The 27,378-nt window shown below is 36.2% G+C and overlaps 1 protein-coding gene across 1 annotated transcript in view; it reads left to right on the plus strand.

The window, feature by feature from the left end:
- LOC124962941 (dynein axonemal heavy chain 6-like) overlaps nucleotides 1–27,378 on the plus strand; it is a 292,982-nt gene that overhangs the window by 144,527 nt on the left and 121,077 nt on the right. The window contains 5 exon segments of the mRNA XM_047522202.1: nucleotides 3,849–3,980; nucleotides 9,480–9,651; nucleotides 13,796–13,942; nucleotides 14,438–14,511; nucleotides 16,076–16,230. Of these exon segments, the coding sequence (XP_047378158.1) occupies nucleotides 3,849–3,980; nucleotides 9,480–9,651; nucleotides 13,796–13,942; nucleotides 14,438–14,511; nucleotides 16,076–16,230 (680 nt within the window).

Below are 27,378 nucleotides of genomic sequence, written 5' to 3' on the forward strand. Positions count from 1 at the left end.
ATCACGTTATCATGACATACAGAGAACGTGTGTGTCATCTCTCTCTTTCCCTCTTGTAGAGCCACAGCTATTCAATCATGTGAGCTCCTCCCTTTGACATTTTCTGATCCTAATCACCTCCCAAAAGACCCACGTGTAAACAACATAGTCAGATTGTTTCTACCCTCTTAATTTCTTGTAGTGGGGGAAAAATTCCAGCATGAGTTTGGGAGGTAAAAAACAATATTCAAACCACTGCATTTATCCTCTGACCCCTGAAACTCATGTCCTTCTTATATACAAAATACTAATCGTTCATTCCATTCAAATAGTCCCAGAATCTTAACTCATTCAACATTAATCAAAAACCCAAATTCTCAACTGAGATTCAATGCAAACTCCTTCCAGCTGTGGGTCTGTAGAACCAAAGCTGTCTACAAAAGTGGGGCAGGCACAGAGTATATATTTCCATTCTAAAAGAAAGAAGTAATCAGCTGGGCACAGTGGCACACACCTGTAATCCCAGCTGCTCGGGAGGCTGAGGCAGGAGAATCACAAGTTCAAAGACAGCCTCAGCAAAAGTGAAGTGCTAAGCAATTCAGTGAGACCCTATCTCCCTATCTTTAAATAAAATACAAACTAGGGCTGGGGATGTGGTTCAGTAGTCAAGTGTCCTTATGTTCAATCCCTGGTACCAAAAAAAAAAAAAAAAAAAAAAAAGAAGGCATAATCAGCCAGCAGGAAAGACATTAAATTTTACTGCCCCAACTGTGGCATCCGGTGCTTACCACAGGGCTGCAAGGCCTCAGGAAGCCCCAGCCGCACAATTTGCTGGTCTTGACCACATAGTTGCTTTCTTGGACTGCATGCTGATGGCCACAACTTACCTAAGCTGGTGTTGCACACTGCTTGTGTCTATACCCTCCCTGGCCTCAGCTGAGGCACCATTCTCACAGCTTCATTAAGCATTGCTCCACTGGAGGCTGTGTGGTGGCTCCACCCACAGCAAGCTTTTGCCTGGTCTTCCAGACTTTCTTTGACATCTTGGTGGAAGTTGCCATGACCCCATAACTCTTGCATTCTGTGCACCAGCACTATGTGAATGCTGCTAAAGTCTCCCATTTCCCAAGCAGTGCCTGAGCCCACTTGAACCAGAGCTGCAGTCTCTGTGGGGTGCTTTTCTGGAAAACAAGGAGCATAATCCTGAAGTTTCCCTGAGCAGCCTGTGGAGAGTACCTGAGGGCTCCTACTTCAACCAAGTCTTCCCTGGAAGGCTTCTGGGTCTGTGATGGGAGAGGCAGCCTCACAGACTTCTTTTTATTTTTTTTAATTTTTTTTTTCAGTTGTCAATGAACCTTTATTTTATTTATTTATATGTGGTGCTGAGAATTGAACCCAGGGCCTCACACATGCTAGGTAAGCACTGTACCGCTGAGCCACAATCCCAGCCCCTGCCTCACAGACTTCCAAGATGTTTTCTGGGCCTTTTTCTCATCTCTTAACAACTAATATCCCTGCTAATCTTAGTAAGTGGTTTCTCAGCCACACTCTTATAGGTTTTTTCTTCACTCCTTCCTTATTCAAGTTGCACATTTTCAAGTCTTTCCATTATTTCCTTTTGCCCTTGAATTTCACTGAAAACAGCCCCAAACAGTCCTTCTATATACTACTTAGAAATTCCTCCACAAGTTTTTCATCATTCTTAAATTTGGCCTTCCATAAAACTCTGGGATATGGACATAGTTCAGCCAAATTATTTGCAATGATAACCTTTACTAAGATTTTCAATAGGATCATCATTTTCATCTGAGACTAGTTCCCTGTCTAATTTCTTGAGCCCTCAGAAGAATCACCTATCATGCTCCATTTTCAGAACTCCAAGTTTTTCTAGTCAAGTTCTCCAAACTCTTCCAACCTCTACTTATTATCTAGTCCCAGAGCTGGTTGCCCATTTTTAGGTATTCATTGTTGGCAGCAGTTCCACATCTTGGTAATAATTTTTAGCGTTTAGCCATTTTTTGTTACTGATAGCACTGATCTAGTGTTATAAATAAAAAGTTTATTTTGGCTCATTGTTTGGGTCCCTAATTGAGGGATTGCTTCTGGTGATAGCATTCTTGCTGCAGAGTCCTGAGGCAGTGCAAAGCATCACATGACAAGACACAGAGAATATGTGTGTGTATCTTCTTTCCTCTCTCCCTGTTCTTTTAAAACTGCCAGTATTCAAAAATGAGGGCTTCACCCTGAGGATCTTATCTAATCGTCATCATCCCCCAAAGCCTCAACCCTAAATACCATACTTTAAGTTTCCATTCTCTTAATACCTCAAAATGGGGATTAAACCCCATCATGAGTTATGGAGGATCAAGCCATATTAAAATTATAGCAATGAACTTCCCTTTGTGTTCAAATCTCTTTTTATAAGAACACCAATCATATTGGAGTAGGGCTCACCCTAATCACATCATTTTAGCTTCATCACCTCTAGTACCCTATTTCTAAATACAGTCACATTCTAAAGTACTGAGAATTAGGATTTCAACATGTAATTTGTGGGTAGAAGACATAATTCAGCCTATAACAAGACTTTGGTATTTCTTAAATGTGTAATGCAAATAATTCAATCTATTGAGTTCTTGCCATTCTTGAGTCAGGAAATCCATGGGCAAGTGAGAATTCAACTCTGGAAATGGACAGACATTTATAGTGCAGAGCAAAAGACTTGAGAGAGACAGGGGTGAAGGATGGATTGAGGATGAGAGAAGCCTTCCCAAAGAAGGAGATCTTGGAGTTGGATTATGAAGGCAGAGCAAATCAGAGAAAAGAAAGGCAGCATTTTACACATCAGAAGCAGGGAATGTGAAATATCATAGTGGCGTGAAATGTTAGTCCCAAAGTGGCAGGAGATGCAAAAGTCACATCCCAGAAGGCCCTGGCCCCATGATAAGGAATATAGATTTGTCCTATATATGATAGGGAGCCTTGAGGAAAATAGTTATAGGGAAGAATGGGCCAGAGAGGAGGCAAGACCAGAGGAACTACAGTACCAATAACAGAAGAGATGAGGGTCAGGTCCTCAGTGTGGTGATCAAATGTGTGACCAGCAGAGTTTAGGAGGCAGATTAGCAAAGTATCCTGGGGTGTGGACTCAGAGGAAGAAGGGCAGCTTAGGTTGACTACCCTGTTTCTATTCTGCAAAGGGGGCATGTCTGGAGTGACTTCAGTTTTGTCCACAAAAGCAAATTATACCAAGCACTGTTTTCAGTGCTTCCCATTTAACCCTCCCAGCATCCCTATAAGATAGTGTTATTGAGATAATAGTGTTATTAGCCCAAGGGGAAGGAAGACACAGGCCAAAATTCCAGAATTTTCCTCTAACTTACATGTTATTCATTATAAATATTTCTATAATCACTATGTCTTTTCGTTCCATGGCCATTATCTGAAGACAAGCCCACTCTCTCCTGGAATACTAAAATGAACACTATTAATCTCATAGGGATATTGGGAGGTTTAAATTGGCACAGTTGCTGGTCTTCACATACTTATACTCTGTTTGCCAGTCTGCAGACAGCCAGAATGACCTTTCAAAATACAGCTCTGGTACTGCTAATTCCTTGTTTGACCTTAAAAAAATGTATGTAACCATCCAGGACTTTGGGTTTCATTTTCATCCATGAAATGAGAGTAAGAACAGTGACCATGTAAGGTGGTCATGAGGATTAAGTCACTTAACCTGTACAAAAAGTTAATGTAATTCTGACTCATAGCAGGTCCTCAGAAAATGCTAATACTTTCTCTGCTGTTGGAAAGGGTATATCTCATTTCTTTCTCTGCTGGCTGACCCAAGTGAATTTCTCTCTATGTAGGATGTAACAATTGTATCAGCATGTGCACCTCCAGGAGGTGGTCGCAACCCTGTGACCCCTCGCTTTATCCGACACTTCAGCATGCTGTGCCTCCCGATGCCCTCAGAGCACAGTCTGAAACATATTTTTCAGGTGAGTGTGGATCTAAATTTAGACAAGAGGAGAGAAAGAAAATGTGTCCTAAGGCTCCCACAAAGTGACCAACCATATTTCTGTGGAGCCCATCTGTCCCTTTTTTGAGCAGAAAACTGGTAGGTGTGGGCATCTGGAAAATAGCTAGAAGATGTTTAAATCCCTGTCTTCTGTGTTTGTGGTCTCAGAGGTAGTTTTAGGAATGCAAAAAGATTGTCCAAACATGGCCTCTACCCATAAGGCAGGTTGTGTCTTAGGCCCTTGCCCCTTAACACTCTACACAGTTAGCAGGTCTTACTTACTGGCTGGCTCTCACTTCTGTACACATCTCAGACCTTACCTCCAGGTTATGTATGTGTCCATTTGCATCAAATGCATCACATGACACTCCAGGTTGGTCAAACTCAACACACTAAGAAATCATCATGTCTCCCACTGCCACTGCTAACAATAACCCATAGTCCTTCCACCAGTACTGTTTTCCCTATGGGGTTTCTTCCTTGTCTTTGAAATGGAGAAAATTTATAGGTGCCTACCCTGTAAATGCTCAACAGAAATATTCAATTAATGTGAGATATTATCTTGAACAGAACGATGAGAGAACATAAAACAGCGTGATTACAGCATGCCATAACCAACCAGCCAAGGGCCTAGAAAAGATAGATTGTAAACTGGGTCTTGGAGAAAGATGGGAATTAGCAAGGAGGAAGAGATCCCAGGAACAGAATGTACTTAGGCAAATGCAATCACATAAGCAGGAAATAGGCATGCAGGTGGAACAAGACAGTTCAGGTGATTAGTTTGGAGAAATTGACTTTGTCACTAATTGCTCAATGATGCTGAAATTATGTGTGCCTCTACATTTACCAGCAAAGGCCTCTTCTTCCAATGGAGGCCCTCTTAAAGGAGAGAAAGGAGAACAGCCAGCAAGTACATTCTTTAGAACATGCAGAGAATTTTTCTATTCACACTGACATAGCTTACATTCATGGGAAATTATTTTTAATTTGATTTTAATTTTTATATTTGAAGTAGTTCCAGTAAGTTAAAAGCAGATGCCAAAATGAGATGTAAAAAATTTTGGAGAATCTTTAGAATATGAAAGGATGAGAACTTATTGCTTATAATTAAAGACAAAAATATAGAACAAGATATGAAATAGCAATGGGGACCACCACAACCATTAGAAGGATTTTTAAGGTTGCTTCAGTTTTTAGAATCTTTACACTGTATTTTTAAAATTTAAAGTGAGTGATTCCCAGTCATCTCACCCAGACACACTTTTGTGATGTGATGAATTCTGAAGGACGTCCCAATTAACTTAATGACTGATGAAATAGTACTGAATTTGCAAATTGTTTCATTTATTAATAATTTAAAACAAATTCAGGGTTAATAGTTACAAAAATGTCATACTCCAAAATACTTTCCTGAGTGGAATGGAAAAGGTGGAACTGGGCTTCTGGAAAAGAAAATATCCCAACCCTCAGCTTCCTGTGGGATTGCCTTATCTAAACAAATGTGCCACTCATGAGAACATTATCCAGCAAGAACATCACAGCTGAAAACAGACTGGGATGAAGCTGCTTCTTCCCACTCTGATTTACAGACTTATAATTAAAACTCATACCAGTTGTGGGTAGAAATATAAAGGTAGTAAAAGAGATTCTGGGGAACACTGGCAGGGACTGGATTTAGGTGGGACGCACATACTTCCCTTCTTTCCAAAGAAAGATATTTTACTTGTAGAAAAAGGGAACTTGATCTAGACCCATGGATCTCAAACTTCATATTTAATCACAGTCCATCTAAGCTAGACCCAAGAGTTCACAGCCTACCTGCCCTGTCCTTTGTCATTGTAGGGCAGTGGAAGATCCTGGGATTAGCCAAGAACTGAAGAACAGGAAAATAAATAAATTAAATTTACTAGCAATATATATAATAAATTGATTTATTTCTACAGTATAAAAGAGGCCTGTGAGTCTAAATAGTATACACATATACTATATTTAAACATCATAATTTATTATGTAATTTATGTAATGTTTTTAATTTCCTGTTATTTTTAAAACAATCAAGATCTTAAGGTGCTTTCTTTGTCTTTTGCAAGTTTGTTCAACACTGCATATATGCAGGGAGCATATCACTAATAACAGGTTAAGATTTGCACAGATTTTGAATATGTATGTTATGGTGCTTCTGCCTTGAACCACAGTTCACACACACTTGACTGTTTATTTATTGGAAGTTTATATGCCAAAATATGTATCACTATATATTCTAAGGGTAAACTAAAGAGTACATAAGTTAAATTGATGAAATTGCCATTATATTAAATGTCATTTCTAGTTAGAAAGATTTAATAATAGGATGTCAGTCAGTTTTATGTCACTATGACCAAAATACCTGACAGGAATAACTTAGAGGAGGAAAATTTTATTCTGGTTCATAATTCCAAAGGTTTCAGTCAATGAATGCAGACTCCATTGCCCTGGGTCTGGGGTAAGGCAGAACATGACAGACAAAGGGCAAGACAGAGGAAAGTTGCTTAGCTTCTGGCAATGCAAAAGCAGCAGGAGAAAGTGAGGTGCCAGGGAAAAAATATAAACCCAAAATATAAACAGACATGCCTGCAGTGACCTACTTCCTCTAGCCACACCCTACCTGTCTACAGTTATGACCCAGTATAGTGATATTATTAATCTATCAAGTGGATTAATCCACCGATTGGGTTGCAGCTTTTATAATCTAATCATTTCACCTCTGATCATTGCTACATTGTTACCTGAGCTTTTGGGAGACACCTTATATTCAAACCACAACAAGCATTTGTAAACAAATTCATAACAAGTAATTGAAAACCATGATCAGTTCTATAAAATACTAATAATACTCTCATACCAAAGCTTTCTTCGCCAATGTGAGAACTATGGCTCTGTTTTGTGTGCATATTCTTAATAGGAGCTTTGCAAAACTGTCAAACAGGTCATGAAAACCATAGGTAGAATACCAAACTATGGTTTTCAGTAAGTTCTATAACAACATGCTAATTTCAATTTATGAATACCAATTTAATAGCTATAAGTTCACTCTTTAAAAATGTTTGTTGAGCACTTATTGTGTGTCAGATTATGGTTTATTATTTTAAACAAAACAGATACAATGTCTATCCTCATGCCTCTTCCCTCATGGAGAGATAATAAAAAATGAATGAAATATACAGATAAATATAGTTACTAATATGTATGTTAGAAATGGTGTGATAGAGAATAGACAGGCTGAAACTTTTCTCATACGTGTAATGTAAATCTTATTTGTATGTATAACATATATATATATATATATATATATATACACACACACACACACACACACACAAATATACTCCAATTTGTCTATTCTTCATTTCACAAAGAAAGCTGGGCATATTATCATCAAATTTGAAGATTGGGTTTGGGTTGCTCCTACTCAAAATACTGACCATGTGAAGAATGGTAAACTCATTTGGGGTCCACAAGGGATATACCTCAAAAAGACAGATAGTACTTTTAAGCTGCTGAAACTAATGTTCAGCAAGAAGCCCACTGAACTTTGGTTTATTTTCAACTATCTCATATATAAGACCCAAATCTGTCATATGAAATAATTCATAAACATTACAATGCATTCTGAAGGCTTCTCTCATTAGTAACTTCAAGGTTAATGGTGATGAAATTTCATCTATTTAAAAACTATAATGGCTTTCCCAAGCAACTGGGGGTGAGAGACTAGTTCATCTTCGCTTTCAAATTGTGACAATTTATGTGTGAGAAAGTCAAAGAGACTGATAGGACTTATTTTAGATTGGGTGGTCAGGGAACGCCTCTCTGAAGAGATGACATGGAACCTAAAATAGAAAGATTGAGAAAGTACCTGTCAAGAGAGAGCCATGTGGAGTGGGTATTGGGAAGGAGGTACAGCAAGTGTGGAAACCTAAGGGAGGAAGAAGTATGGGGTGTTAAGCCAGTGTTGCTCAGACAGAGAGAGCATTGGGGACAGAGAAGTAAAATAGAGAGGTTCGAGGATGGTGAACATCAGAGGAGCTGTGATGGGATTTGTATCATTAAAGGGAGAGGAAAGTAGAAGTGAAGAGGCCAGTGAGTGAAAGGAGGAGGGAGGAAGTCCAGATGGAAGAGTGGAAGATACAATGGGGTGGTGCAAGAAATGCTTTCAAGATTGTGCATGGCAGAATCTAGAAAGTGTCAAAATAGACTTCCAAGCTCCTGATCTGAGTGAAGGAGGGCAAGGCCACTTATTGAGATGAGGATGAGAGGCAGGGGAGTTGATACAATCACACTTTAAATACACATGAAGGTGAAATCTAGTGACTTGCTGGTCATTCGCCCATGAAAATGAGAGAGAAGACTTCAGTTCTTTTCCAGTTGAGTTTATTTCCTCCATGAAGACCCTCTGGACTCACAGTGAGTAGAAGTCTAAATTACCTAATAGTAGGGTCATGGTAAATTCGAAAAGGTTTTTGTGAATGTTACTCAAGCATCCCTGTCACAGAATGTTGGGGGCTATGCCATGCGAACTCACCGAAGATGGCGCCTGGCAGCCAGCCAGAAGCTGTTTTGATCACATTGGAGGTACACGTGCACAGGTGTTCTTGAGTGCTCCTGCTTGCGCCTGCTCTGATTGGGCAGCTGGCTCCTCGCCTGATCTTAACTGGCGTGACTCCGCCCTCCGCCTCTTGGAGGGAATATGAGCGGATAGTAGGTAGACGAGAAGGGAGCAGCAGCAGGCAGAGAAAAGTGGCAAGAGGTAAGGTGCGACAGTAAGCGCAGCAGCTAGCAGAAAGAAGCAGAGGAGCCATTAGCAGAAAGGAAGAAGAAGAAGCGGCAAGCAGATAGAAGCACCGAGTAGGGGCAGCGGCGGAAGGCACATCGCAGAGTGGAGAACTGAGAACACATCCTTAGGTTGCAGATCACAGATCGCAGTACGCGGGACACATCACTAAAGCACTTTAGGTAGACGCACCCTTAGTTCACAGGATGCAGGACGCACCTTTAAGCAGAAGCAGCAAAACTAAGAAGACATGGATCTCTGAAAGTGTAGTCTCTTTCTTAAGCAAAGCCTCTCTCTCTCTCCTCTCAAAGCAAGTAAACCTCATTTCCTCTATCCTCCATAAACAAGCAAGCAAGTAAGGAAGTAGCTCAGAGATAGAGGTAGCTCAGTTTCCAGTCCACCACCCGTAGAGACCCGTGCAAAGTGTTGCTGCAGGCGGTGACAAATACCTGTGGATTTGGCACTGCAGAGAGCCAGCGACAACAGAAGACAAGAATGAGCCCATTCTTGGGAATAAATTCTGAACTGAATGGAAGAGCTTTGACTTTCAGGTGTCTTTGTGTTAGAATTTAGCTTTCTGGTTATTATTAGGAAACAGGATCATATATAGAGTTATTTTAAAAATAAATATTTGATTTAAAAAATATAACCCTCCCATGTTTCTGTTTCTAGGCCATCTTAAATGGTTTCCTAACTGACTTCCCACAAGCTGTAAAGCAAACTGCATCAAGCATAGTGGAAGCTTCAGTTGAGATTTATAACAGAATGAGTATTGATCTCCTGCCAACACCAGCCAAGTCCCACTATGTCTTTAATTTGAGGGATTTATCCAAATGTGTGCAAGGTAGTGTATTAAATTCTCACTCTCTTATCTGACCCTCCTTTCATTTCCTTTGGCACCAACCCTCTTACTAAAATCATGTGTACCCAGGTGTCTGTGACTTGCCTAGAAATCCCATAGCATGTCCCTGTTCAGGTCTCCCCTACCCCCACTCCAGAATGAACACTTTACAGCTTTTTAACCCACCAACATCCCTCCCATTTCTCACTCCCAACTCATGATCTTTCACTGAAAAAAAAAAAAAAAATGGAAGCAATCAGACCAGAACTGCCTCATCTTCCAAATCTCTCAGATAACCTTCATCTTCCTTCCCTGTTCTGAGCTGTCACTGTGCCTATGATGTACCAACACCCTCTCTGACACTGAATCTCATCCCCTCCTGCTGACTCAAGTATTTTTCTCTTTTAATTTCTACTTTGCTCTTATAATTTTCTATTCTATTGGGTCATTCCTAACAGTATCACACAGACACACCAAAAAAAAATGCTGTCATACTTCTTATCTTAAAAAACTAATTCTCCTTAGGCTCCATTTATCCCTGATGTCATCCCTCCCCCATTTATTTGCCTTTTAGAAAGACTCCTTAAAAAAAAGTCTGTCCTCACTGTCCCACTTACTCCATTTAGGTAATTTCATTTATACAATCAAAATGTTATACCTGCCACTGTACTAAACTGCTCTTCCCCAGTTCTCCTCGTCATCTAGTGAAATCCGTGGGTCAGCACAACTCAACCCCTCCCCTCCCCAGTGTTCTAGGACACATGCTTGCTTGTATTGCTTCCTCTCATTGCCTCCTGCTGCTAGTCTATTTTGATGGCTGTTCCTCCTCTTTCCTTCCTCAAGATGTTGGGGCCTCAGGACTCTCTCTTCATTCTTCTTTACAGTCTAGTGTCAGTCAGTTCTGTGGTGTTATACCATCTGTTCAGAGATGGTACTCAATTGCTTGCCTTCAGCTTCAGCCTCCCCTGCATGTCTGATCTGCACATCTAATGCCCTTCTCAATGTCTTCTCTCAGCTCTCTAGGTATGCTACTTTAATCTGACATGTTGAAACTATATTCCTAATTTATCCCTCCACCCCTGGCCATGTGTGTCCCTGTGCTACCATTTGTCCTAGCCACAATCCTTGATAACTCTCACCCAATGCATAAACAATCCTGAGAGGTTTACCTCCAAAATATATCCCAAATCTATCCTCTAGTCTTCTAGTGAAGACTGTGTCTACTCCATACTAGCCTAGAGTACCCATACCTTTCACCAAGATTTCTAACAGGAAAAGCCTCCTCTCTAATCTCCTCTCAGCCTGTCTGCTTACCTTCCCTACCATGGACCCAGCTCTGCCTTTTGCACAGCAGCCAGATGTAACCCTTGTTTAGACCCTCCTTAGGCTGCTTCCCCAGAACTGCTATGTGGTTGAGTCTCTATTATTATGAACCAAGCCTCCTTTCTGCCTTGCTTGCCTCCCTTTTTCCTCCTTACTGTTGCCAGCTCTTTGCCACTCCTGAAACTGGATCTGCCCAGAGCCTCTGTACTGCTCTTAGAATTCTCTTACCCACATGGCTCACTTTCCTTGCCTAAATGTCACATATTCAACAAAACCTTCCCCTTCTATATTCCTTCACAGCAAGTATTACCTGAAATTATATCCTAGATATTTATCTGCATATGTGTTAAAATTTGTCTCTTCCACTAGGATGCCAGTTCCTTGAGGGCTTTTTACTTAGTTTAGCACTACATCCCAAGGCCTGGAATTGTGGCTGGTACTGAGTGAATGAATGAAATGAATGAGTGTTAGAGAAGGTTAGAACTTAAAGAATGTGTTTACAATTCCCAGATCAAGACCTTCCCTTTATTTTGTGCACAAGAACACTAATTCTCAGTTGCCCCATGATCTGCTTTGTCTCCTCACTTTCTATCCAATGCCCTATGTTCTATACCACTAATATTTTTTCTCAGCAAAGATATAAATTTAAGTAAGTTTGTTCTGAATATCTATTAAGTAAACGAAGTGAAAGCTATAAAGTACTTTTATATAAAGCAGTACCTAAACTCTGAAATCCAGTTCCCTTTTCTGAGCTCATCAAAATCTAATTCATTACCTTTTGTGCATTAATAAAGCGGAGACACAAGAAAATGGCGCAAGGTGGAAACTGAGGCTTGACTTTAAGAACTCTGACCACCCTGCCTGTTCCTCTTTCATGCTCAGTTCTCTCCACAGTTTCCTGATCTTTCCAACTCTCATTTGCATGAGCCTCATGTGACTTTTATTTTTCTTCCTCCTTCTTTGTGTGAGATAACTTTTGAAGTGGGCATACCAAAACCATCCTTGCCACAGGATAACATAACTTGTTTTCCTTCTCCAGTGAAATCTTACCCTCTATATTAGCAGTTTTTTTCCAGGGATTTACAAGCCCATTTTTTTTCCCCCAGAAAATAGTAGAATATGGTTTTGTTTCTTTGGTGCTCTTCAGACTCACTTTCTGATCTTCAGACATTGTCTAATCTAGTCATTTATTTATTGGCCTCCCTTATTGCCTTTCTATTTCTGTTTTAAAAATAACTTCTGAGCTTCAAAATTTAGGACCCATTTTTGGCTGGGGCAGTGGCTCAGTGGTAGAGTGCCTGCCTTGTGTGGGGCAATGGGTTCAATCCTCAGCACTGCATAAATAAAGGTTTGTGTTCATCTACAACTAAAACAATACATATTTAAAAAACAGTATAAACATTTTTAAAAAATTAGGACCCATTTTCTCTCAGGCAATACATCAATGTATCCAGGAATTTCTGATTTTTAATATCTTTCTACTTATCCTCATCAAAAATGTCCTGGAAATTCCCTTATTTCTACAAATATTAGCTGAAAATTATCAAAACTTTAAGAACTTCAGGAAATACACATGTCAAACACACAAATTTTAGATGAAAAAGAATTAAAATATTGAATCATTATCTATAGAAATTCCTTGTATTACAAGACAGTGTGAACAGGACTTACTGTATTATTGGTACACACTCTGGTACAACTGTGTACATGGTATATCTTGTCCCTACCCCATCTGCACAGCAAGAGGAATCCTGTGTGAGGACTCCCCATGCAGAAACAACACTTCCAGGCACTGCTATATATCACTGCTTTTGTTGTAACTAAGTGTACTCAAAGTCATTTGAGTAGCAGCCATTAGCATTTGATGAGAATTGAACACTGGGGAAGAAAGAGAGAATTGTTGTTTTGAAAACAGTATAAACATCATGATAAAAGTGGTTTGATAAGTTTGATAACTTTGTCTTTGAGGGACTGGCTTATTTCACTTAGCATGATAGTCTCCAGATCCAGATCCATTCATTTACTGGCAAATGTCATAAAGTCATTCTTTATAGCTGAGTAATACTCCATTGTGTACATATACCACAATTTCTTTATCCATTATCTGTTGAAGGGCACTTAGTTTGCTTCCATAGCTTAGCTATTATGAATTCTGCTGCTATAAATATTGATGTGACTGTGTCATTGAGTTAAACTGGATTTAAGTGCTTTGGATATATACCAAGAAATGGCACAGCTGAGTCAAATGGTAGTTCCATTCTAAGTTTTTCAAGGAATCTCCATACTGCTTTCCAGTAGATTAGACAATGGGGAATGGAGGGAAGGAAGGAGGGAAAGGAAAAGGAAAGACAATGGAATGAATCTCACACAATTTTCCTATGTACATATATGAAAACAACACAGTGAATTTTACCATCGTGTACATCCACAAGAATGGGATTCTAACTAGAATAAGATACATTCCATGCTTGTATAATTATATCAAAATGAATTCTATTGTCATGTATAACTAAAAGAACCAATAAATAAATTTTAAAAAGAAATGTAACCCTTCTCATGTAGCGTACTGCTCGCTGCCCACATGTTGAGTTAATGAAATAGGAAGCAAGGAAAAAATGTTTCTGTCACATAACATGTCCCAGTTTTGCTTCCAAAAAAATCAAGTTCACCATTATTATCTGGGTATACCCACTGGGTAAGCATTCATTTCTGCCAATGGTGGGGTAAATTTGGACTTCCGGATTTCCTACATAATTAAACTATTACTAGAGATTCCACAAATGTAGAATTTTCTTTCTTTTTTTTTTTTTTCCTTACAAAACAGGTATCCTCCAGTGTGACCCAGGAACAATAAGAGAAGAAATGCAGATATTTAGACTCTTTTGCCATGAATGTCAAAGAGTCTTCCATGATCGTTTGATTAATAATGAAGACAAACACTACTTCTACGTTATTTTAACAGAAATGGCCAGTAAATATAAATCTTTATTTAGCTATTCTCTTTTTTTAGCAGAAAAGCAATTTGATTTTTATAAAGGAAAATTAAAATGGGTTTATCAATTTTAGGTATTCATGAGCAAAAGTTGTTTTATTTGATTGCTCAAATATATAAAAATATTCTGAAATAATTATTGAAATTCAGGAAAGCCTATAGACTTCAGGAAGAGGTATAGACTTCAAAGTATAGAAAGAAAAGTAAGAGAAACAGTATTTTGTCTGATAAGATGCCAGGATAATTCTAAAGTACTTCTTATTTATCCAACATTTATTATTTAGCAAAAGTTAAAGTTATTTAAAAAGTTATTAAATATTCTTAATCTTAAATCTGAAAAGTGGCATGATGTTGATATTCACACTAATTAAGATTTTTAATTTAGTAATAGCTGATTTTATTTTATATATCTCATCATTAAAATACTACATTCAAGCTTATCATTATATTAAAATTGTTTTTACTTTTTAACAGATAAACACTTTGGCATTGCAATAGGCCTAGAATACTTTTTAAATAAGCCCATCATATTTGGAGATTTCCTTAAGGCAAGTATATTGTATTGTCTTAACACATTTGAAGGTTATAAAGCATTCACTATTTTTCAATTCAGATTCAGATTCATGTTATATAAGAAGTTTACATTTGTGAAGATTAAATATCTAGGCTAGGTGTGGGCAAATTATGGCCCCTGTAGGTCAAATCAATCTGCTACATATTTCTGTAGACAAAGTTGTATCAGAACAGATCCATAGCTGCTTGTTGTGTACCATTTATACGAATCCTTTTGCACATTGTGTGCAGAGTGTAGTAGAAGAAGCCAGAAGACCTGTTACCCTTTAAAAAAACAGTTTGCTGATACTTGATCTAGTTATGTTCTTTTGTTAGTAGTATGAATCAGACAGTCATTAGACAGTTTGATGTGGAAGGAAGCAGGGAGGCAGTCTCAACTCAGAACTGGAATTCCTATTGAATTCTGTGAAGCTGTACAGTCCTACTTAAATGTTTTCAGTGTTGGAAAGTAGATTAGTTAACAGAATTGCCCTATTATTTCAGGGTCACTCTGTTATAGTAGCAAAATTTCCCATATATTTAACTTCCTTTGTATTTCCTTATAAGCTTCTCAAGTCTATCCCCCCAATAATATCTATACATGGTCCTGATTTTACCCACTGGACCTTCCTAGAATATATCTTCCATCTAACCACCCCACCTTCCTTGACAGACAGCTATTTTGTTTTACCAGGTTGATTCTTGATCAGGTAACACATTCCCAGTGTCCCTCCAAGAGGGCACTGTTCTCTAAGTCCCCAGCTTCCTATGCAGAGCTAGGTTCAATTAATAGCATGCTATTAATAATGGTTCAACATTAATAGCATGCTTCAATTAACAATGGTTCAACAATGAACAACCTCTTTATATTATGTGTACATGACCTCATCATTCTGAACACCCCTCCAGACATCTATCAGGAGTGTTATCATCTGATCGATTAAAAATAAGGTAATTTATTTGTGTGAAATTTATCTATTTAAATTTGCCATTAAAAATAAAATTTGAAGTTTTCTTTTCAAAGATTATATTTCCTACGTGTTTCTAGTGATAATATTATTAAATGGGGGAATAAAGCAAAGGAAAAAGAAGAGCGGGATTCTTCTTGCATTGCCTAGATATATTTTAGTCAAATCAAAAATGTCCCCAGGGCAGTTACTACAGTAGAGAAAAGACATCCTTAATAGTTTCAAAGAGAGACTCAGTTCCCTGTATTTACATCTAATTTTTTATTCTCAACAATTGACATAACCCTAGATGACTGCTGTGTAAAAACTACATGTAATTCCAGCATGATTGTTTATAACAATAGCAATATGCCATGAATTTAAACCAGTTAGCTTTTCTAGTGTCAGTAGCCTAAAAGCAAAAGTATGGAACCAGGGTGTGGGTGTGTATGAGAAATTAAAGCCCTATTCTAAGTTTCTGTGTTTATTTCATTGCAAAGATTATTGAAATTACAATGTGCCACTTGAAGAAGTTAAATGGAATGGATTTCCCATATTCATGTCATATCAGAATTGATCCAACTTGATTTTTCTCCCATCAATCACCTTATAGTTTGGAGCAGATAAATCTGATCGGATTTATGATGATATGCCTGATATGGAGAAAATTGCAAATGTTCTACAGGATTATCTTGATGATTATAACCTTTTAAACCCCAAAGATGTAAAGTTGGTGTTTTTCCAGGATGCCATAGAGCATGTTTCAAGGTATAGTGCTATCAGGTGCCAAATTATGCATTGATTTTATTTCTTTTGCATTAAAAAAATTAATTTCTATAAAACTCTTTAAATTGGTAGACATACTAATACTAAAGTCTTTTAGCAATTCTCAATATAATTTAGAAGATATTTTAAATAAATATTCCATGAAATTTGTTAATTCCAGAGGTAGTTATTTTTGCTATATATTAATAGATCATTTTTGCTTTTATATGTTCTGTATTGTTACATAAAGGACCTGAGGTTGTTTATAGATATGTGTACAACGTAACAAAACCAATTGTATGCATGCCTAAAGAAAGAGGGGTTCAAGATTAAAGCAAAACAAATTGAACACTGATCATAGATTGTACTTAAAAATGACCCTTGCAGTACAAGTCAACATCTACTTCCTATGACTTCTGGTATCAGTTCCATCCTATGGAGCAATAATAATAATGGTATTCAGTGTACATATAAAACTATGATATGGAGCATTTCATTTAACTTTCAAAACTCCTCTCTTAGCTTGTTATCATACTCTCTTCACAAATAAGAATCAGAGATGTTCCCGTGGTCTTTTTTAATTGCCATGAATTTAAACCAGTTAGCTTTTCTAGTATCAGTAGCCTAAAAGCAAAAGTATGGAACCAGGATGTGGGATTATATGAGAAATTAAAGCCCTATTGTCATGTTATACATTTTATAATGATATCAAAATGAATTCTATTGTCATGTACAATAGAATTCATTTTGATATCATTATAAAATCATGGAATATAATTTGTTCTAATTCAGTCCCCAGTATTTTACCTTCCCCTCCTTTCTTTCCATCCCCTGTTCCCTTCCCTCCACTTTACTGATCTTTCTGTTTTTTACTTATTGTTTTTTTTCTTCTTAATTAGTGTTTTGTGGATGAACATGATGATAAGATTCACTGTGGTATACTCATATATGTACATAGGAAAGTTAGGTCAGATACATTCTACTAACTTTCCCTATCCCATCCCTCTTCCCTTCCTTTCATTCTCCTTTGTCTACTATTCTGATCTTTCTTCTTTTCTTTTTTTATCCCCTCCCCCCTTATTTTTAAAATTTATTTATTCATTTATTTTTTGCAATACACAAAATATACAAAGACTGGAAAACTCAACAATCAGCAAACAATGGAATTAAAAATTAACAAAACTCATAAACAGATATTCATTGAAGAAGATAATCAAATGGTACATAAGCATATGAAAAAAAAACCAATATTATTTGCTGTTAGAGAATTTCACATTAAAACCATAAGGGGATACCTATGAGATTGTCTATGATACTATATATATGTGTGTGTATGTATATGTATATATATGCATATGTATGTATATATTTCTTATTTGTAAAATAAAAAGTGTTAACAAACAGTATAATTAATCTGTTGCTGTGTACCATATGATAAATGAGAGAATGAACAATTGCAACAAAAGCATTCTAACAATCTTCTCTCTGAGCCTAATAGCAGGACTGTTTGACCTGTTTTCCAAAATATTACATCATTAAACCTATCATTTATCCAATTTCCCATAGAGCTGCATGTCAGGTGTTCTTTTTATTCAATAATATCAATAATTAATTTAAATAAAATTAACTAGATATTGTAATTAAAAGGTATAAATGTTCAACATATGTAAAAAGCAAAGAGTAACTATATGCTCTATACATATGTCACACTTTAAATATCAATTTGCCCATAGGTTAAAAGCAAAAGAAGGGGAAAATAAGAATGAGAAGTCTGAAGTAGAGCTATTAATATAAAATAAATTTCAAGAAAAAGTATTTTCAGAGATAAAGGGGAACATTTCATAACCATAATAGGGTAACTTCTTCAAGAAAACATAAAAATCCTAAATGTTTATGTACCTAATAACAAAATTTCAAAATACATGAAGTAAAAATTAATAAAACTAGAAAGAAAAATCCACAATCATATTTGGAGGTTTTAAGCCCCCTCACTTTGCTGGAAGGAGTTATGACCTATTTGTTATTTATAGAGAACTATACACAGAAATGACAAGTAGAAAATTAACAAGGATAGACTATATTCTGTCATAAAATAAGCTTTGAGATATTTTTTTAAAATTTGAAATCTTGCAAACTTATTACATTAGAAATTAATCACCTTAAAATATTTAGGACCCCAACTCCATGGCTCAACTTCTTAAAAATTAAATGGCACACTTGTAAATATCTCATAGATAAAAGAAGAAAGCACAAGAAAGGTAAATAAAAAGTGCTTTGAACTAAGTGATGATAAGAGCTTAAAATATCAGAAACTCTGGGACAAAATAGTACTCAGCTGCACACTTTAAATATTTGTTTCAGAAAGAAGCTAGATTAACAAAGTATTTCAAATTAGATAGTAGGAAGGAAAAAATAAGAGTAGGATCAGAAATACGTGAAATAGAAAAGAAATAATACAGCTAAAAGTTGATAAAAATCTAGCAAGTTTAATCAAGAAAAAAAGTAAGAAAATATGTCAATAGAAAGGGAGCTGTCAGAACAACCCTACAGATGCTAAAAATGTATTAAGGTAATATTACAATCATATGATTATAATTATATAGCTTATGTAACTTGGTCTGTTTTAGAGGATAGGAAACCCTGTATATTTACACATTCCATGTGAATATGGTTTTTTCCCATCCTTTCACTTTCAGTCTGTGGATGTCTTTGCCTATGAGGTGAGTCTCTTGAAGACAGTACATTGTTCAGTCTTGTTTTTTACTTTTATTTTTTATTTATTTATTTATTTTTTAATTTTTTTATTTTTTTGCAGTGCTGGGGATCGAACTCAGGGCCTTGTGCATGCAAGGCAAGCACTCTACCAACTGAGCTATCTCCCCAGTCCCTCAGTCTTGTTTTTCAATCCAGTCTGCCAGCCTATGTCTTTTGATTGATGGGTTTAGGCCACTAATGGTCAAAGTTATTATTGAGATGTGATTTGTGTTCCCAGTCCTTTTGGTTTATTTCTAGTTTTTAATTTGAATTCGTTTCTCCTTTGATTGACTATTCCTTTAGTGTAGTTCCTCCCTTCACTGGTGTTCTTTTTTTTTTTTTCACTTCATGTTCATGGAATATTTTGTTGAAAATATTCTGAAGTGCAGGCTTTCTGGTTGTGAGTCTTTTAATTTTTGTTTATCATGGAAGGTTTTTATTTCATCTTCAAATCTGAAGCTTAATTTTGCTGGATATAGGATTCTTGGTTGCCATCAATTTTCTTTCAGAGCTTGGAATATGTTATTCTAGGACCTCCTAGCTTTGAGGGTCTAAGTTGGGAGATCAGCCGAGATCCGAATTGGTTTACCCCCCATGTAATCTGATATTTTTCTCTCACAGCCTTTAAAATTTTATCCTTATTCTGTTTGCTAGGTATTTGCATTAGAATGTGCCTTGGTGTGGATCTGTTGTTAATTTTCCACATTTGAAGTTTGGTAAGCCTCTTGTGTTTGATTTTCCATTTCATTCTTAAGGTTTGGGAAATTTTCTGATATTATTTCATTAAAAAAGAATGTGTATTCCTTTGGTTTGTATCTCTGCATCTATCCTGATAAATCTTAAATTTGATCTTTTCATGTTATCCCACAATTCTTGGAAGTTCTGTTCATGGTTTCTTAATATCTTCTCTCCATAGTCAACTCTATTTTCAATATTATATATTTTGTCTTCCCTATTGCCTGAGGTTCTGTCTTCCAAGTGATACAGTCTGTGGTGATGCTTTCTATTGAATTTTTAATTTGGTTTGATGTTTCCTTCATTTCAAAGATTTCTGTTTGGTGGATTTTTTTTTCTTTTTTTTTAAGAATCTCTATCTCTTTATTGAAGTGATCTTTTGCTACCTGTATTTGCTCTCTTACACCATCCTTTACTTTGCAGATCAGTTTAATATGTACATTCTAAACTCCTTCTCTGACATTTCTTCCACTGTGGTATCAATGGATTCTGTTATTGGAATATCTTGGTGATTAGTTCCCTTACTTTTTCATGTTGTTTGTGTGTCTTCCCATCTAATAGTATGGATCTGAGACAGTAGAGTTTCTACCCTGTAGACCTATAGTGTTCCTGAAGGTTTCCAGTACCTCATTTGTGGAGAAGTTGCCTGTCTGCTTTCTTCATTTCACTCCATGGACCAGCCAATAACACACCCTCCTCTATTTCAGCATATTGAATCTCCTCCCCCCTTATTTTGAATTAGCTTCTGCATATCAGAGAAAGCATCCAGTGGTCTTTTTAGCCACTCCAGCTCTTAGCAGTTTCATTTTATCATTATATCCTGTGGTTCCTGGTGAAGGCAAATACCCTTTGTGACTTAATTTGGAAATCATATAACATCAATTCTACCATACTCTTATAGTCAAAGCAGTCATACAGACCAGTCCTAGGTTCATAGGAAGAGAACAGAGACTTTATCTTTTGAAGGGCTTGAAGAGCAAGTAGAACCCAAAATATTATTGCAACAAATTTTTGACAATGCAATATGCTATAGAGAATAATATTAGGTAAATTGTCTAAGGCTGCTAGCGAGTGAACAATAGACCAGACCCACTATTTTTCATAATGGCCCCATCAAATATTTGAAAATTATTCCTAATTCCTCTTTATCTTCTCCAGGCAAAATTATCCTGGGTCTTTCATTTTGCCCATGAGAGAGTATTTCTAACCTTCAACAACATATTGAGTATTTTATAATTTTTCAAGTTGCACTTAAAAGTCAGTAACCATATTTAATATATTCTGTAGAATAAGCAATTCAAAATATGAGTGAGAATAGGGTTTTCCATGATCTACTTCTGTAGAAAAATTTTCGTGACTTTGTTTTTTTTTTCCATGTCAGTGAGTTCCTTGTTAAGACTGATGATTCAGTCCCAGAATTTTTTCACATAACACGTAAGAAAATAAATCTTCTACCTATCCTATGCTTCTGCACTTTAATTAAATCTTATTCAAGAATTTATATTTGTCACAATTTACATTATGACATATATTTGATTGTCATTGAGTTGTCAGGATACAACTGGCAATAAATCCATACACTATCTTCTAACAACTTTCATTCCCATACTCATGGAGGCAAAATCTGCAAATAATAATAATAAAAATAATGATAACAGCAGCAGCAGGAGCACTCTGGTCTAACACACTACCCAGAGACTACACCAGATGATAGGCAAATCTGCTTCATTATATTTATTACCATCTTTCTTACTTTTGTGAAAAAGAATTACCAAATACTCAGTTTTTAAAATATTATAAGGAGAAATTTAAAAACCATCTATAGAATGGTGGAGATTTGATTTTCAGATATCCAAAATACCATAGACATGTTGCCCTTTTTCTCTAAAGATGAATAGTTAGAAATCAGTAAGAGGTTTTAAACATCTATTGTTGATTAGTAGAGGAAAAGGCTTCATTATAAGCATTAGTTATTAAGTAATTACTAAATATTTAGTAATTTAGCACATTCCATTTGTTGGTGACATTTTTAGTTTTTGTGTTTTGGCCTAGGGTAACTTGGATAAAAGTCCCCCCAACTCAGGAAAAAACTTTTACTTCAATACCCGTGTTTTCAAAGTATAAATGCACCACATCATTTCAACCTATTACATACTTCCAAAGTTGTCACCACAGTACTAGGTTGGTAGAATAGATCTCTTTATTAAATATAAGCTATTCAGATTGGATTTTTAAAAATATACAACAATATGTTGTTTGCAAGAGATCACCTTACAAAGACACCCAAAGACTGAAATCTGAAAGGATGAGAAAAATATAGACTGCAAATGGTAGCCATAAACAAGTAGCTATTCTCTTATCAGACAAAGCTATTCTCATATCAGACAAAGTGGACTTCAAGCCAAAATTAATCAAAAGAGACAAAGAAGGTCACATCATACTGGTTAACAGAATCATTCAACAAGAAGATATAATGATTTTAAATATTTATACCCCAAACAATGGTGCATCTACATATAGAAAACAAGACTTCTCACTATTAAAAATCAAATATACCATAATACATTATTGGAAAAAAAGCAGAGATAATTTCTTGCATCCTATCAGGTCATAATGGAGTGAAATTAGAAATCAAGGACAACATATAAAACAGAAACTACCCTAACACCTGGAGATTAAATAATACACTTTTAAAAAAAATTTTTTAAATTTATTTTTATTATAAAAAAATGGGTTAAAGAACTAAAGAGACATTTTGTGAAAGAAGAAATGGAGTAACAGCATACCATTTGTGTAATCATACATTTACATAGGGTAATAGTTTTTTATTCATTCTGTTATTTTTTCCCTTCCCCCCACCCCTCCCACCCCTCTTTTCCCTCTATACAGTCCCTCCTTCCTCCATTATTGCCTCCCTCCCATCCCCCATTTTGTGTCATCATTCACTTATCAGTGAGATCATTTGTCCTTTGGTTTTTTGAGATTGGCTTATCTCACTTAGCATGATATTCTCCAATTTCATCCATTTGCCCGCAAATGCCATAATTTTATCATTCTTTATGGCTGAGTAATATTCCATTGTATATATATACACCACAGTTTCTTTATCCATTCATCAGTTGAGGGGCCTCTAGGTGGTTCCACAATCTAACTATTGTGAATTGAGCAGCTATGAACATTGATGTTGCTGTATCTCTGTAGTATGCTGATTTGAAGTCCTTTGGGTATAGGCCAAGGAGTGGGATAGCTGGGTCAAATGGTGGTTCCATTCCAAGATTTCTAAGGAATCTCTCCACACTGCTGTCCAGAGTGACTGCACTAATTTGCAGCCCCACCAGCAATGTATGAGTGTACCTTTTTCCCCACATTCTCGCCAACACCTATTGTTGCCTGTATTCTTGATAATCACAATTCTAATTTGGGTGAGATGGAATCTTAGGGTAGTTTTGATTTGCATTTCTCTTATTACTAGAGATGTTGAACATTTTTTTCATATATCTGTTGATTGCTTGTAGATCTTCTGTGAAGTGTCTGTCATTTCCTTAGCCCATTCATTGATTGGGTTATTTGTATTCTTGGTGTAGAGTTTTTTGAGTTCTTTTTATATTCTGGAAATTAGTGCTCTATCTGAAGCATGAGTGGCAAAGATTTTCTCCCACTCTGTAGGCTCTCTCTTCACATTGCCAATAGTTTCCTTTGCTGAGAGAAAGAATAATACACTTTTGAATGACAAATGGTAGCAGAAGGAATCAGGAAAAATTTAAAAATTCTAAGAAACAAATGAGAATAATGATACAACACATTTATGTGTCCTTTGGGACAGTATGAAGGCAGTTCTAAGAGGAAAGATTTTAGCCCTGAGATCATACCTTAAAATTATAAAAATATCCAAATAAATAATCTAACTTTACACCTCAAGGTCCTAGAAAATAAGATCAAACTAACACCAAAATCAGGAAATTACAGGGAATTATTAAAATCAGCGTTAAAATCAATGAAGTTCAGAATATAAAACAATACAAAGGATCAATGAAACAGTTGGTTTCTTGAAATGATAAACAAGATTAATAAACCTTTAGTGAAACTAACAAAAACAGAAAACTCAAATGTACTAATTATAAATGAAAAAGGAGATATCACTATAAATACTACGGAAACCCAGGGTATCATTAGAAACTATTTTGAAAATTTGTATTCTAATAAACTAGAAAATCTTGAAGATATTGACAAATTCCTGGAAACATATGTCCTACCCAAATTGAACCATGAGATATACAAAATTTAAACATATCAATGTCAAGTGATGAAATTGAAGCAGCCATCAAAAGGTTTCCAATAAAGAAAAGCCCAGGACCAAACAGTTTCTCAGTTGAGTTATACCAAACCTTTAAAGAGCTAATACCAATTCTCAAATTATTCCTCAAAATAGAAAAGAAAGAAACTCTTCCAAACTCATTCTGTGAAGTCAATATCACACTGATACCAAAACCAGACAAAGACACATAAAGGAAAGAAAACTTCAGACTAACATCTTTGAAAAGCATAGATGCAAAAAATTTTAATAATATATTGGCAGACTGTATACAAAAATAAATTAAAAATATAGCATACCATAATCAAGTGTGTTTCATCCTAGGGATGCAAGGTTGGTTCAGCAAAGAGAAATCACTCAGTGTAATTAATCATATAAATAGATTTAAAGATAAGAATCACATGATTTTCTCAATAGATTCAGGAAAAAGCATTTAACAAAATACAGTGCCCATCATGTTTAAAATACTGGAGAAACTGGAGATAGAGGGAACTTATCTCAACACTGTAAAGGCTGTATATAACAAAGCCAAGACCAACATCATACTGAATAGAGAAAAGCATTTCCTCCAAAAACAAGACAAGTATGTCCACTGTCACCACTCTTATTCAACATATTCCTTGAAACTCTAACCAAAGCAATCAGGCAAGAAAAAGAAATTAAAGGGGTACAAATAGGAAAACAAAAGAGGTTAAATTATTTCGGTTTGCTGGTGACATGATCCTATATTTAAAGGACCCAAAAAACTTCACCAGAAGACTTGTACAACTGATAAACAAATTTAGTAAAGTATCAGGATACAAGATAAGTACACATCAATCAATCTCATTCCTATACTCCAATAATGAGTCTGCTGAGAAGGAAATCAGGAAAATTACTGTTTTTTTTTTTTTATTGTAAACAAATGGGATACATGTTGTTTCTCTGTTTGTACATGGTGTAAAGGCATACCATTTGTGTAATCATAAATTTACATAGGGTAATGTTGTTTGATTCATTCTGTTATTTTTTCCTTTCCCCCACCCCTCCCACCCCTCCAAACCCTCTTTTCCCTCCATACAGTCCTTCCTTCCTCCATTCTTGCCCCCCTCCCTAACCCTAACTCTAACCCTAACACTAACCCCTCCCACCCCACATTATGTGTCATCATCCACTTATAAGCTATATCATTCATACTTTGGTTTTTTGAGATTGGCTTATCTCACTTAGCATGATATTCTCCAATTTCATCCATTTGCCTGCAAATGCCATAATTTTATCATTCTTTATGGCTGAGTAATATTCCATTGTATATATATACCACAGTTTCTTTATCCATTCATCAATTGAAGGACATCCAGGTTGGTTCCACAATCTGGCTATTGTGAACTGAGCAGCTATGAACATTGATGTGGCTGTATCTCTGTAATATGCTGATTTTAAGTCCTTTGGGTATAGGCCAAGGAGTGGGATAGCTGGGTCAAATGGTGGTTCCATTCCAAGTTTTCTAAGGAGTCTCCACACTGCTTTCCAGAGTGGCTACACTAATTTGCAGCCCCACCAGCAATGTATGAGTGTATCTTTCTCCCCACATCCTCGCCAACACCTGTTGTTGCTTGTATTCTTGATAATTGCCATTCTAATTGGGGTGAGATGGGATCTTAGGGTGGTTTTGATTTACATTTCTCTTATTACTAGAGATGTTGAACATTTTTCCATATGTTTGTTGATTGCTTGTAGATCTTCTTCTATTCATTTCCTTAGCCCATTTGTCGATTGGATTATTTGCATTCTTGGTGTAGAGTTTTTTGAGTTCTTTATAGATTCTGGAGATTAGTGCTCTATCTGAAGTATGATTGGCAAAGATTTTCTCCCACTCTATAGGCTCTTTCTTCGCATTGCTGATAGTTTCCTTTGCTGAGAGAAAGCTTTTTAGTTTGAATCTATCCCAGTTATTGATTCTTGCTTTTATTTCTTGTGCTATGGGAGTCCTGTTAAGGAAGTCTGATCCTAAGACAACAAGTTGAAGATTTGGACCTACTTTTTCTTCTACAAGATGCAAGGTCTCTGGTCTGATGTTCTTAATCCATAGGTCCTTAATCCATTTTGAGTTTAGTTTCGTGCATGGTTTGAGATATGGGTTTAGTTTCATTCTGTTGCATATGGATTTCCAATTCTCCCAGCACCATTTGTTGAAGAGGCTATCTTTTTTTCCATTGCATATTTTTGGCCCCTTTGTCTAGTATGAGAAAATTGTATTTATTTGGGTTTGTGTCCTTGTCCTCTATTCTGTACCATTGATCCACCTTTCTATTTTGGTACCAATACCATACCGTTTTTGTTACTATTGCTTTGTAGTAGAGTTGAAGTTCTGGTATTGCGATACCCCCTGCTTCACTCTTTCTGCCAAGGATTGCTTTAGCTATTCTGGGTTTTTTATTCTTCCAGATGAATTTCATAATTGCTTGCTCTATTTGTGTAAGATACATCATTGGAATTTTAATTGGAATTGCATTGACTCTGTATAGCACTTTTGGTAGTATGGCCATTTTGACAATATTAATTCTGCCTATCCAAGAACATGGGAGATCTTTCCATCTTCTAAGGTTTTCTTTAATTTCTTTCTTTAGTGTTCTGTAGTTCTCATTGTAGAGGTGTTTCACCTCTTTCGTGAGATTGATTCCCAAGTATTTTATTTTTTTCAAGGCTATTGTAAATGGGGTAGTTTTCCTAATTTCTCTTTCTGAAGATTCATCACTTATGTATAAAAATGCATTCGATTTATGTGCATTGGTGTTATATCCTGCTCCTTTACTGAATTCACTTATGAGATCTAAAAGTTTTCTGCTGGAATTTCCTGGTTCCTCTAAGTATATAATCATATCATCAGAAAATAGGGATAGTTTGAGTTCTTCTTTTCCTATTCGTATCACTTTAATTTCTTTTGTCTGTCTAATTGCTCTGGCTAGAGTTTCAAGGACAGTGTTGAATAGAAGTGGTGAAAGAGGGCATCCCTGCCTTGTTCCAGTTTTTAGGGGTAATGCTTTCAGTTTTTCACCATTTAGAATGATATTAGCCATGGGCTTAGCATAGATGGCCTTTACAATGTTAAGGAATGTTCCCACTATCCCTATTTTTTCTAGTGTTTTGAGCATGAAGGGGTGGTGTATTTTATCAAATGCTTTTTCTGCATCTATTGAAATAATCATGTGATTCTTGACTTTAAGTCTATTGATATGGTGAATTACATTTATTGATTTCCTGATGTGGAACCAACTTTGAATCCCTGGGATGAAACCCACTTGATTATGGTGCACTATCTTTTTAATGTGTTTTTGTATGCGATTTGCTAAAATTTTGTTGAGAATTAT

Source organism: Sciurus carolinensis, chromosome 13 (assembly GCF_902686445.1).
Source record: "Sciurus carolinensis chromosome 13, mSciCar1.2, whole genome shotgun sequence".
NCBI classification, from domain to species: domain Eukaryota; kingdom Metazoa; phylum Chordata; class Mammalia; order Rodentia; family Sciuridae; genus Sciurus; species Sciurus carolinensis.